The sequence below is a fragment of the Protomyctophum parallelum genome, assembly GCF_964188405.1.
Source record: "Protomyctophum parallelum genome assembly, chromosome: 14".
Taxonomy (NCBI): domain Eukaryota; kingdom Metazoa; phylum Chordata; class Actinopteri; order Myctophiformes; family Myctophidae; genus Protomyctophum; species Protomyctophum parallelum.
Genome location: NC_139709.1, coordinates 47,630,661 through 47,643,863, shown reverse-complemented (window position 1 = coordinate 47,643,863; position 13,203 = coordinate 47,630,661). Strand labels below are relative to the sequence as shown.

General features: G+C 39.9%; 2 protein-coding genes across 2 annotated transcripts; both read left to right on the top strand.

Moving 5' to 3' along the window:
• Positions 1-772: 772 nt before the first annotated feature.
• LOC310871357 (regulator of G-protein signaling 21-like) lies at positions 773-3,563 on the top strand (the record flags this gene model as incomplete). Its single annotated transcript, XM_083782842.1, has 4 exons — positions 773-1,021; positions 1,388-1,448; positions 2,223-2,389; positions 3,163-3,563. The coding sequence occupies 4 exons, from the start codon at positions 773-775 to the stop codon at positions 3,337-3,339; spliced, it is 654 nt and encodes a 217-aa protein (XP_083638968.1). The 3' UTR covers positions 3,340-3,563.
• A 7,660-nt stretch (positions 3,564-11,223) lies between these two features.
• LOC310870643 (regulator of G-protein signaling 13-like) lies at positions 11,224-12,937 on the top strand. The gene is made up of 5 exons (XM_083781909.1): positions 11,224-11,365; positions 11,623-11,682; positions 11,971-12,032; positions 12,156-12,322; positions 12,689-12,937. Exons 1-5 carry the CDS (start codon positions 11,283-11,285, stop codon positions 12,863-12,865), a joined length of 549 nt encoding a protein of 182 aa, XP_083638035.1. The 5' UTR covers positions 11,224-11,282; the 3' UTR covers positions 12,866-12,937.
• Positions 12,938-13,203: the final 266 nt, after the last annotated feature.

Here is a 13,203-nt window from a genome sequence, read left to right as displayed (position 1 = left end):
TTTCAAAAATAGCAGACCTACAAGCTCGTATCGCGCCACTCGGTGGCGCGATATGAGCTTGTAGATCTGCTATTTTTAAATAGGTAAAGCATAACATGATGCTGACACGAAAATGGGTGCCCGTTCAGAATGGGTTAATAGTATGTGGACAAATATGTATTCATTTGTGGGTTTTGACATGAAAATGTTGGAGAACCACTGCAAAAATGTTACAATTCATGTTCAATATGGCTATTTTTGAATAGTGGCTAAACTGATTTTGATACTGTGTCATTTTGCTGGGTATCCCCTGGAAGCCCCTCAAGGAGGCGTCCCCAGGCCTGTGGTCTGAGATCACCTTGCAATAACCACATCTGAGCATATTAATAACCACATCTGGCACTGATAATTCATGGAGACAAGCAGATATGCAAAATGGCAGGATGTAGGGCTTTGTCCTCGTCGACGACGTATTTGTTTATGGTCAGGATCTCTCTGTGGTTTTTATAACCATTCATTCTTTCAATCTTTTTAATCGTCAAATCTATTTCTCCGTGTCTCTCCCGCTTGATGCCGTCCCATATCACGATGTGTCATCTTGACCTTGAACGTCTAATATAACTCAAAAACATTATTTACTACTTACTTTACTGTTTACGTGCAAAGATATTCTGATGCTCTGATACATGAAAAACGCCTTTAAGTATAGGCCTACACAGTGTTTGCTTTGAAGCATACAAAAACTCAACCTTTAGTTTACCTTATTCATACTCATAATTTAATGCTCATGATAATGTTCGGTTGGACAAAAAAAAGCAAGCCGTCTCCCAGGCGTTTCCATGCTAGGGATGCCCCCGTCTCTCCCATCAACAACACTTTGCATACTGATTTCCATATATTCCATTCATGTGGAGGAAAGCATCATTTAGATGTTGTTCAGTCACTTGACTCCCTAATATCCAAACAATCACCAGCTGATCTTGACCCTTGCCAGGACCATTATTCTCTTTCAGCCTCAGAGGACACATACAATGGCAATAAAGTGAGTTCCTTCTTATTTGATTCAAGGGCGTTTTTTTTAAATCATTTTCATCAGGATTCAGCTTAAACACAGCAGCAATGTGGAAAACGCCAGGGAGTCTTGCGCTCGTTGTAAGTCTCATCTTCGTATCGCACACTAAATCATAGCATAGAATAGGTCTTAAAAGTGGCTCCTTAAGAACCAATTGCATTAAATAATACAATATTTATATACGAATTAATTAATTATAGATGGCATTATTTGAAATGATTTACGAGTCAGCATGCTGCAATATTTTTTTATGAACCAGGGTGCATTTCACTAATAATTGGACTGGTGATAGATCTTGATGCTCTTTTCAAGGGTAGATTGTGTTGCTTTCCCAAGGATCCCCTCGATGACGTTGAGACATGGAGTGAATCTGTGGACAAGGTCCTCGGCTGTAAAGGTGAGGACATTTTAGTGTCCCTATAGTCATAACTCATAATAGAACATTTGGTGAAAATAGGCAAACATTTGGCATAAATAACAGATCTAAAAGATCACAGCTAAGCTTGTAAATGGGCTATTCTCAGTAAAGAGTTTTTGTTTAGAGGGGGGGGGGGGGGGAGGCCAAGTACAGGCCCCTGGAGGACCCTGGTCAACAAAATAATAATATGGTTTAAGTGTTTACATTTGTACTTTGGGGGAGAACTGATTTTCCCTTGTCAAACGCGAGGCTGCTCAAAAGACATGCTCAATCAAGTTGACTGGTAGAATACGCAGAAGCTATTATTCTGTACAATCACTATCTCACTACCACATAAAATAAACAACATTGTATGTTTAATTCACTCGTTTTTATGAGGTGTTGATGCCCTTTTCTATAGTGAGGGTGCTGTTGTTTTTTTGCTGTTTTTTATTTTGTATTATTGAACTGCAAGTCTGAGGAGCCCTTTTTTCTTTTACTGTATAGCCTATAATATTTGTAACCACTTGAACCCCAGCATCCCTATTCTGGAGGGCGGGGCACCAAAAATTGTCTTCTACAAGATCACAATGTGTCACAGTGCTATGCATTATATATTTATCTTTGGCGAAAATGTTGATGTAGAATGAAACAAGAGCAGAAACATGCACAGTTCATTTAACTAAGTATAGAGGGTTTAAGTGGATAAGGTGTGACAATACAATCATTTCTGATTGGGATTCTGCTTCTCCTCATTGTGTGGTCTGACTGCAGCTGGCCAGATAGCCCTCCGTGAGTTCCTGAAGTCAGAGTACAGTGAGGAGAACATCCTCTTCTGGCTGGCCTGTGAGGATTACAAGAAGATCAAGACAATCCCAGAGATGATCTCCACTGCAAACAGGATCTACTCAGAGTTTGTCCAAACAGAGGCTCCCAGACAGGTAAACATACAGTACCCACATTATTTTACTCCTTGACCCATTCTGACCTGAGATCAGATTCATACGAGGTTTCCACATGGACACACACTGGTCTGATTAACCCATTCTGACCTGAGATCAGATTCTAAAAATGTCAGTCGTTTTTTTAGATTTTTCAAAAATAGCAGACCTACAAGCTCGTATCGCGCCACTCGGTGGCGCGATATGAGCTTGTAGATCTGCTATTTTTCAATAGTTAAAGCACGACATGATGCCAACACCAAAATGGGTGCCCGTTCAGAATGTGTTAACAGTAACAACCAAGTCTTGTAGGAACAAAAACCAGAAGATCTAAAAACTCACAACGTGTCCCATCATGACATGTTTGCAGATCGTCCATTGTCTCAAATTTATTTTGCAATAAAAGGCTTAAGTAACCTCGCATCACCAGACTTTCCACCTCGGCGGAAAGCCTGGTCTGTGTTCCAAAATGTCCTGGGTGATCGGGTCTAGGCCACGGATATGCTAAACTATGCCGCATCAAGGGTTTTATTGGGTATAGGCCCTACAATGATGATGCAGGGAATTATTTGGTTCCGGTTTGGTGGTTCCATTCTGATGACTATATACAAACCAGTGACATAACGTAAGTTCTGTCCGCTCCCGACCAGATCTGAAACCCAAAAATGCTATGCCTCCTATAGGCTATAGGGCTTAAGTGGTTAACAATAAGGAGAGAGCTGGTTGAGATGAGTGGTTGGACTTGTATGTGTTGTTGTTTTTCTTCAATACAGATCAACATCGACTGTTGCACCAGAGAGAACATAACCAAAAACATCTCCCAGCCGACCTTGACGTCGTTCGACTCGGCACAGAAGCTCATCTACAGCCTGATGGCCCGAGATTGTTACCCACGCTTCCTCAAGTCCGAGGTCTACCAGAGCCTCCTGAGGAGAGCCGAGGCAAGGTGAATGTCTGGCTCTTAAACAGGCTCCCTGACTCCTCTCACAATGTCTACTTTATACCATTATACCAGTGATTCTCATTTGAAGGACCCACAGTTTGACATGTATTAGACCAGTGGTTTTCAACCCTTTTCATATCAAGGGCCATTATTCATTCGGCATTTGAGCCACGGTCACCACGACCACCATTAGATGAGAATTAGCATCTCAAACCCAAAACTAAAGAATTTGTCCACAAGTCCATGCTGTATTTATTGATATGGTACCATAATATGGTACCATATCAATAAATACAGCAATAGTGGATTGTTATTTTTATTGTTTGCCTGTTATCTCTCCTATATTATAGGAGAGATAACAGGCAAACAATAAAAATAACAATTATTTTACACTCTCTAATTGTGTAGACTTCTTTAAGTAATGCAGATATTTAACAATAATTTAACTCTTTACACTCTCAAGAGTTAAAGTTCTACAAGGGTTACCTTCAACTCTTCATCATTTAAGCTGGGGACCACCTGGAACCCCCTCAAGGACCACTCGTGGTCCCCAAACCACTGGTTGAGAACCACTGCATTAGATTAGACCACAGACCACAATTTTATATCTTTTGTTTGTTTGTTTTTTTATTTCTGGGACCCCATTCTACACTGTAAAATCATCAGTGTTATTTTAACTCTCACAGTGTACAACTCCAGTTGTACGCTGTGAGGCCCCTTTCCCACCGGTTGGTTCCCAATGGGAACCGCTTCAGTTCTTTTTGGTTTTTAGTCCATGAGCCAGAGCTCCAAAATTGAAACGTTAATTATGAATTGAGTGGGCAAAACCATACCTATATTAGATTGTTATCACCATGAAACTTCCCCAATTGAGTACTTACACGAAGACAATGATTTATTGTATTACAAATTTTACATTTTTTAATATGCAAATGAGGCATCATGTAGGAAAATATGCAAAATAATCGAAAATATGAAAAAGCTACTACTGTGGAAGGGTTATCATGTATTTATTTACTTGTATTGGTCCTATAAACAATTTAATATAGTGTATAGTTCGTCCACAAATGTTGGACCTCTGGCTCATGGACTAAAAACCAAAAAGAACTGAATCGGTTCCCACTGGGAACCAACCGGTGGAAAAGGGGTCTGAGAGTTACAGACCCATAAGGGTCCCCTGGTGGTACCTGGACCAGGATGTCGAGAACCACTGCCCTATACCGATTCTGATTGTAAACAGCGTTTGCGCACCCATAGGCACACAGCAAAAATCAGTTACAGTTACTTTACTGTAATTCTGTGAGTGTAAAAATTAATGTACCATCTGAAGTATATTTCTACACTGTCTGGACATAACATCCACTGTATCTATGTACTGCACTGCCTCTGGACATTGATCATTGCTGTCGTCAGAGGGAAACCTTATTATGTCCAAGGCTGTTACTTTTCAGGATTCAAATTCACTTTTGTGTGACACTGTAATATGAAGAAGTATTCATTTACAAAAGGTTCAAATATGGACATAAGAGGTTTCTGCCCGACAGTAACAAAATTATTCATTGATAATGCTTTATTATCCCTCCTTCCTTCCACGATTTCAATATACTGAATTCCTGATTGTAAATAGTATTATCCACTTTTTTTGTCTGATGAGATTTGATCAGATATTCAAATCAAATTTATGTTTGCAATTAAAATATATATATATGAATCTATTATTGTTACATGTCTGTCTCATGTTCAGATTTTGTCAAAAGGTAAAGTAAGCCCTGTTGTAGTTCTACACCAAATCAGTGTGACTTAATATCTCACAATAGACAGATTGACTGCAGGTGTCCTGTTGACATTTGGGTGTGGCCATTTTGAATGAGATGCAAAACGTGCTGGTTGGCAGAGGTGGAGAAGAACTCATATCCTTTGTGTAAGTAAAAGTATAAATAAACATGGAAATACTCAATTAAAGACAGTAGCTGTAGCTATAAGTACCTTACGTACAGTATTTGTGAAATATATATATGTAATTAGTTACTTTCCACCAATGCTTGCTGTGTATGTTTATTCTGTAGCCTACATCATGACCTTGTAGTCTATTAAACAGCAGATGGCAACAGTGTCATAGCAGCTGGAGAGGAGACTTTTACATTTGAAATTCCTTTAAATTTGTTTTGTATATATATTTTTACAGTGGTCTAAAAAAAAGCCTCATCCACAGATGAAAGCAGCACAGCATCAAATAAGGCCTATACAATTATGTGAAGCACAAGTGTGAGGCTTTAGGCTTGAAATGGCAGACAAATTAACATTGCATTCTTTGGCCTCAAAGACCCCCGCAGTTCAATTGGATTTATGGTGCAAAGAGCAGCTGAGTGGAACACAGAGAGATAGTGATGTTTTGAGTTTAGGCTTAAGAAATATTTGAATGTTTCGAATGATTTGATTTGAATGATTTTTTGCAAATATTCATGCGATGTAGTGGTGGGAAGGAAGGCACAAGAGCAGCTCAGATTAATTTGATGCCTTCTTTTTATTAAGGTGCAATTAAGTACACAGCCTTGACGTTTTGCTATGTTAAAGGGGAATTTCTTCCTAAAATACTTATTTTACCTTTTAACCCATTCTGAACGGGCACCCATTTTGGTGTCAGCATCATGTTATGCTTTAGCTATTGAAAAATAGCAGATCTACAAGCTCATATCGCGCCACCGAGTGGCGCGATACGAGCTTGTAGGTCTGCTATTTTTGAAAAATCGAAGAACGACTGACATTTTTTAATCTGATCTCAGGTCAGAATGGGTTTAATCAGACCAGTGTGTGTCCAGTGGAAACCTCGTATGAATCTGATCTCAGATCAGAATGGGTTAAAGTACTTCTCAGGAAAACAGATAGAACCCTGGGCTGCACTGATAACGATGCAGAGGGTGCAGGGAAATGGGGGGTACACCAGAAAGGGACCAATGTGAAAGACAACACCTGGAGGAGTCTTAATGGGACCTGAGAAGTACTTTAAAAGGTAAATTAAGCGTTTTAGGAAGAAATTTCCCACACATAAAAGCGCCCCATTGTTGTGTACCGGTACTTTGCACATTAATTAATAAAAATGCATAGCAGGAGCCATATTGGAAAGACATTGGGCTCTTCTTTACTTCTTAGGTGTTTAGGTCAGGTGTAACCAATGATTCTAACGAAGGCTTTGTTCCATTCTGGTCAAACAGAGTCGGGCCACTGCTGATATTGTGCACGTTTGCTTTCTGTAAAGACTGTTAGCCCAGTGGGTCTCTCAAATTGGGGTCCAGGGTTACTTGAGAGGTTCCAAGTGCACCCCTAGGATGTTATGTAGCACCAATGTGCTGCACTAAATGGAACAGACAGCCTTCATTAGAATAATTGGTAACCTATGAAGGAAATAAGGAAGGCCTGGTTTATTTCCACCTCTGGTACTACCTGCCTACCTTGACCTTGTTGATGTGTGGTAGAACTTCCTTTAAAAACCCATTCTGACCTGAGATCAGATTCATACGAGGTTTCCGCCGGACACACACTGGTCCTGATGAACCCATTCTGACCTGAGATCAGATTCTAAAAATGTCACAGTCGCTCTTTGATTTTTCAAAAATAGCAGACCTACAAGCTCGTATCGCGCCACTCGGTGGCGCGATATGAGCTTGTAGATCTGCTATTTTTAAATAGCTAAAGCATAACATGATGCTTTAACACCAAAATGGGTGCCCGGTCAGAATGGGTTAAAACACTGCTTTGGTATAGTAGCTATGCAATTGTGCAACATTGGCAGGTGAGAGTGTCTGGAATGCAAGAAAACTGGGCACTATTGGGCACTGGGCCTAGGGGAGAACTGGGCAATTTAATATGCTTGCTGGCTGTAAATCTGTAGTATGTCTTGGTCTTAAGCATTACCTTGAATTATTTGAATAAGTGTCTTTATGCATGGTTATGGGTGACCACCGTGACCAGACATGTACCCCAAAAAGTTTACATATTTTCGTCATTTTAGGATTCAAATGACATTTTCACATTCCTGTCTGTCTATGATGTATTATGTATTCTGAACACTGCATCTGTGGATGCTTTATGGATCGAGGGCAAAATGCATCTGCTGTAAATGTAAATGCTGAATGCTAACAATGTGCCTCATTGTTCATGAGTGATTAGAAATTGGTCCCAAAATATAATGCAGGGAATGCGGTCAGTTCTACCCCCAAGTAGTGCCCAGCGCTCTCAAGTTCCCAGTTCTCTATGGTATGCCGTCTACAGTATGTCTGGATGGTACAGTTTGAAGTACATCACTGAGCGTAATAGCTATAGCAACCATTTTGCATGTTTAAATAAGCAATGTAAAACTTGCCATGCAAACCAAGCCAAAAGAAACACAAACGCATACAAAACAGCAGCCAGTCCAAAAAGTACATGAGCTATTTATATATTGTATTTTTTAACATTGTTGGAAACTTGGACATATAAAATCACAAAAGGAGTGCTATGTTGTTTTCTTTAAAAAAGTAAATAAATACAATGTGTCTTTTGCATTATAGGTAAGTCTCATTCTGGAGTATCTGGTATCAAACATTTGAGTGAGTCGCAGCGTATAGGGAAAGTGGAAGTGGGAACTGTTTGGTTTATCACATGTGACCATGCTGACTGTCAGTAGAACATTCTTTTTTAATGTTTTGGTGTGTGAGCGACTGCTGAATGGATCATCAGATTATGCCGCGCCAGTGCTTACAGATCTGTACTCCACAGACTGAACCTCAACTTCCCCTGAGTGTCGAAAACTGATGCACAAATATATTTTGAAGTACAGTAATGAGCTGGCTTTACTAAAACTGCAGAGATGACAGGAAACAAAAGGAAATAGATATCCAGGATGTCTGGCTTGATAAATAGTCCCCCAGACTGTGCAGACTCTATATGCACCACTTGGGGACTGTTGATGTCCTGGATTCTGTTTTGTATGTCTTCACCTGCTGCCCTGATAAAGAGCACCTGTCATAGGAAGCATGCAGCGCTACCTTTTTCTGTTGTAAAATATAACCTATATATCGTTGCCGTCGGATGGAGACCTTGTATGTCCAAAACTGTTACTTTTCTGGGGGAAAAAAATAAACATAATAAAATAAAGGAACCTGTGTTCCAATGGATCCAATGTATTTAGTCACAAGCTCTTGTCAGATAAAACTCAGACTTAACCACTCATTTATTTAAAAACAAAATATAAGTATAAGTGTAGAGCTATAATTAAGCTCACAATGCATATACAACACATTGTGTGCTTGTCAATCTGCAATCTTTTCTACTTTTGTGTGACACTGTAGTGTGACAAAGTAGGCCATTAATTTAGGACAAAACATAACACATTTTAAATATGGAGATATGAGGTTTCGGCCTGTGACTGCAATGATATGTTGTAAAATAACCTATCACCTAGTTCCAGTCCTCTCGGCAGATAATAGGATGTCTCGATCTCCACTTCCTGTGTGTGTGGATGGAGGTGACAGACTTTCTGCTTGCTGACACATGATAAACAAGTGCATATCTACAAGAAGGCAGAGATACTGTAAGAAGTTCCATTTAGGTGAATTTGAACACAGAGTGTACAGACCAAAAGCGAGACAAATGCCTGATGAAGCAATGGTGGAGCGTCTTTAACGCCACTTAAAAACCTATATATTCTCTGTTGACCGAGCTCACTTAAAACCTATATTCTCCTGCACTAGGGATGGGATGGTTAACACATTCTGACCTGAGATCAGATTCATACGAGGTTTTCCACTGGACACACACTGGTCTGATGAACCCATTCTGACCTGAGATCAGATTCTAAAAATGTCAGTCGTTTTTTTAGATTTTTCAAAAATAGCAGACCTACAAGCTCGTATCGCGCCACTCGGTGGCGCGATATGAGCTTGTAGATCTGCTATTTTTAAATAGCTAAAGCATGATGTGATGCTGACACCAAAATGGGTGCCCGTTCAGAATGGGTTAAATGTGTGTCACTAACCGTTAACTTCATTTCGGTTAGGATTAGGTAGGACCCTAACCCTAACCGAAATTAAGTTAACGATTAAGGAAATGAAGTCATATTAAACTAATTAAAATATGAACAGAATATGAATGGAAATAATCTATAATTGTTCCTCATATCTTTGCTATTATGACATTATGCCCAGAATAGGGACACCTTGAGGGTTTCAAGTGACTACTTTCAAGGCACGACTGTTTAATGTTTGAATTTGAATGTAATGTTTTCATTTCATGAAACGTTATTCTGTACCAACATGTGCAAAGCTACACTGGCAAATTAAATCAAATGTGTATTGCAGCACAAGGACATTGGCACTCAGTTCTGTTCTATTCTATATGATGAGTTTAAATGCCTTTTTTGAAATAACACTGACTTCTACCAGTGACTGTGTGCAGTGCTGAATGTGCATCCGTACTCTCAGGCATGGTGAGGCCTTTCTTGGCATGCAAATTCATTCAAATTGAAATGTTCCTGACTGTGCAGTATCGTCACATCATGCCATGATGTGCTGTACAGTTTGTTCACAAACTTAGCAATTACTAAAAAATAAATAAACATCATCATCACAAAACATAAACTGCTGCTGATGAATGTGGTGACAAATGCTTTCATCACTATCTTCATCAACATGCAACAACATGAAGGTTAAATTAAGACTATGGAGAGATTTTAGTTGCTCATACAAGTTGGTGTGACATGCTCCACAGACCGCTAACAATATATAACAAAGAAGATATAATAAGAAGGTATAATGCAATTACAGTAAACGAGTACAAACTTTATAATAAAGAGATGTACAGAATTCTTATTTGATTTGATATTTATACATTATATACAGTACACAATACAGTACAATATGAGCAGGAGATTTTACGACCTACATTTTAAAAAGAAATAATAGAAAAACAATGATGCTTACAGATGGAATATTTTTGACATTCCAGTTTACAGTAGACATTGTTGAATTATTGTGATATCGGTTATTAGATTATTATTATTATTATTATGAACACGCATGCTGAAATTTCTCCGCCATTGAAGGGAAGCCGTGTTAAAAGAAGTAGGCCTACTTACATTTTGTACTAAAGTAAAGTAGAAATTCTGTAAGTAAAAGTCTGGTTTACTTGAGTAAAAGTATGTTTTGATTTGTTATATAAATATACGTTAAAGTACTAAAAGTAAAAGTAACTCGTTAGGAAGAATGTTCCATTTCACAAGTAATTTTTTTGAAAATATCCGATCTACAAGTTCACAACACGTTGCATTGCGATACATACATTGTGAGCTTGTATTGGGTATTTTCAAATAGCCGAAGTATAAAGTATTGAAGTGGTTAATGTATGTTTTGTAATAATAACACTAGTTAGGCTACTAAAGTATAACTAGTAACTAAAGTTTAGAAATTATATTATAATAATATTGTAGTGGAGTAAAAGTTCAATACGGTTTTGAGATGTAATGGAGTTGAAGTAAAAGTATTGAAAATTGGTACAGTACTTGAGTACTTGAGTACTTTACACCACTGAAGAAGGGAAGTGTCGCTTCAGTGACCTTGAACACTCTTGTACCTCTTGAGAACCAACACCACAAGGACGGCGCCGTATTTGCCTATCTGTTGTTGAATTTTCCACCAGGCCATTTGCATCCCGGGCTAAGTGATGAACTTTACAAGGTTTCAGAACAATACTCGACAGATAGCTGGCTACCGTCATCTACTCAACTTCCTCTTTCTGTGGTTAGCACAAAACGCTCTGCTGACGCTACTCAACCACCTCATAGCGGGGCTGTGTTCCTCTATATATGCCACTATAGTAGCTGGCGGAGGCTTATCACACAGACAGACGGAAACTGAACATCACTCATCTCAAACGGCCAGCTTACGTACTTACGCCCATGCAGCCCATGTCCTCACCATGCCTATTCTAGCTTCATCAGCGCCAAGGCAGCTACAGGAACTCAATATGGACAACAAGGACACCAGAACAAGAAAGCCCAAGTAAGTTATCAACTTTATTGAACAACATAGCCGTTACCATTAACCACTTCATCCCTATAATCCTTAATTGACTGGAGTATCCCACTAGCCCACTCCTTTTTCCCTCTTTGGCAGAAATAACCTATCTACGAGCTTATAGATCTGTGATTTCCACTGAATGTTTGCCCCCAGAATAGGGTTCAAGTGGTTAAGCAAGCAACGTGTGGAGTAACTACAGTGGTGAATTGAGCTTCATTTGTTTCACAATGTGTTCGCAGGGGATACAACCTCAGATATCGTTTGCAGTGGAGATCTACTGGGAGCTCAAAGACTGAAGGGTGAGTCGACACAAGACCATTTCAAGGGTCTAGAATTCCTGTGTGAAATATGTATCCAGTCCGGTGGTTCTGAAATGTTTCAATATCAAGGACGCTCAACTCTGGGAGTGTACAGCATGAGATGGACCTCAAATGGACCCTTACTGTATACCACTCTCAGAGTTACAGACCTGTATGGGTGCATTTGGAACCCTGTGAAAACCTGAGGGTCCCTGGACCCCACTTTGAGAACCACTGATCGAGTCATTTAAAAAAATAAAATCTTAACTAATATCGCTTCTTTTACAGGCTCAGTTTCACAGAAGTATCCCAGTGGTCCCATTCACTGGAGAGACTTCTAGCCTCCAAATGTAAGCCATCGTTAAAATATAGTGTAAAGAATACTTGAATGACTTGCACCCGTTTGTAATACACATCATATACAGCTGGTGTTCCCTGTCAACAGTGGTTAATCGTCGTACCTCTTTGTTTAGATGGCACGGTGACATTTCAGACCTTCTTGAAGTCGGAGTTCAGCGATGAAAACATCGAGTTCTGGCTGGTGTGTGAGGACTACAAGAAGCTCAGGTCTTCTTTCAGGATGTCCTCCAGAGCCAAAAAGATCTTCAAACGGTACATTCAAGCCGGGGCTCCGAGAGAGGTGTGTATATTGTGATCCCCCCCCCCACAGACACACACACACACACACACACACACACACACACACACACACACACACACACACCTAATTCTAACCCTAACCACTAACCATAGTGAGAAGCTTAGGCTCCACCTCAAGTATGCTAATATCATACACAACACCACATCCACTCCAAAACTGTTACTTTTCAGGACTCAAATGTAAAAAACAGCAAAAGTAGCAGGTCTACAAGCTCAAAATGTGCGTTTAGAGCTTGCGGATCTGCTATACTTTTGTGAGACGCTTGGTAGCACAATCAGTATGCCCGACAGCAACGATAATTATGCTCATGCAGTAACACCTCGTCCGTGTCTCCTGTTCGTCCAGATTAACATTGACCAGAAGACCAGGGAGCTGACCAGGCGGAACGTGAATACACCCTCTGAGGCGTGTTTCATTGACGCGCAGAGGATTGTCTACGGCCTGATGGAGAGGGACTCGTACCCACGCTTCCTCAGGTCCGACATATACAGGACTTTACTGGGCTCCCAGCAGGACACATAATGAAGACGTTTGAGAGGAAACTCCATAAGACTATATGGAAGCTGATTTTGATGCCGGACTACCACACAACATGGGATAACTCTTCCTGGGAACACTGCTGATGAATTTCTATTCCGGGACTGTCGCCGTAATAGCTCTGTCAGTAATTGGCTGTGTTTGTCTCTTAAAGGAATTAGCATATTCTAGAAGCTCATGCACAGCACAACGCGTGTTGTGAGCTTGTAGGTCTGCTGTCTTCAGGGGAATAGTGTAGAGGGAAAAAAGGAGGGGTGCCTAGTAGACCCTGAAGTAAATATACAAATATTTAAGTTTTTATGCTTAGCGAATTTGGTGAAAGA

What these genes read in the sequence shown, in the direction of transcription:
- LOC310870643 (XM_083781909.1), top strand. Translation starts at nt 11,283, where the DNA reads ATGCCTATTCTAGCTTCATCAGCGCCAAGGCAGCTACAGGAACTCAAT. An exon ending in GAGACTTCTAGCCTCCAAAT is followed by an intron (nt 12,033 to 12,155) that starts GTAAGCCATCGT and finishes CTCTTTGTTTAG; the next exon opens with ATGGCACGGTGACATTTCAG. An exon ending in AAGCCGGGGCTCCGAGAGAG is followed by an intron (nt 12,323 to 12,688) that starts GTGTGTATATTG and finishes CTGTTCGTCCAG; the next exon opens with ATTAACATTGACCAGAAGAC.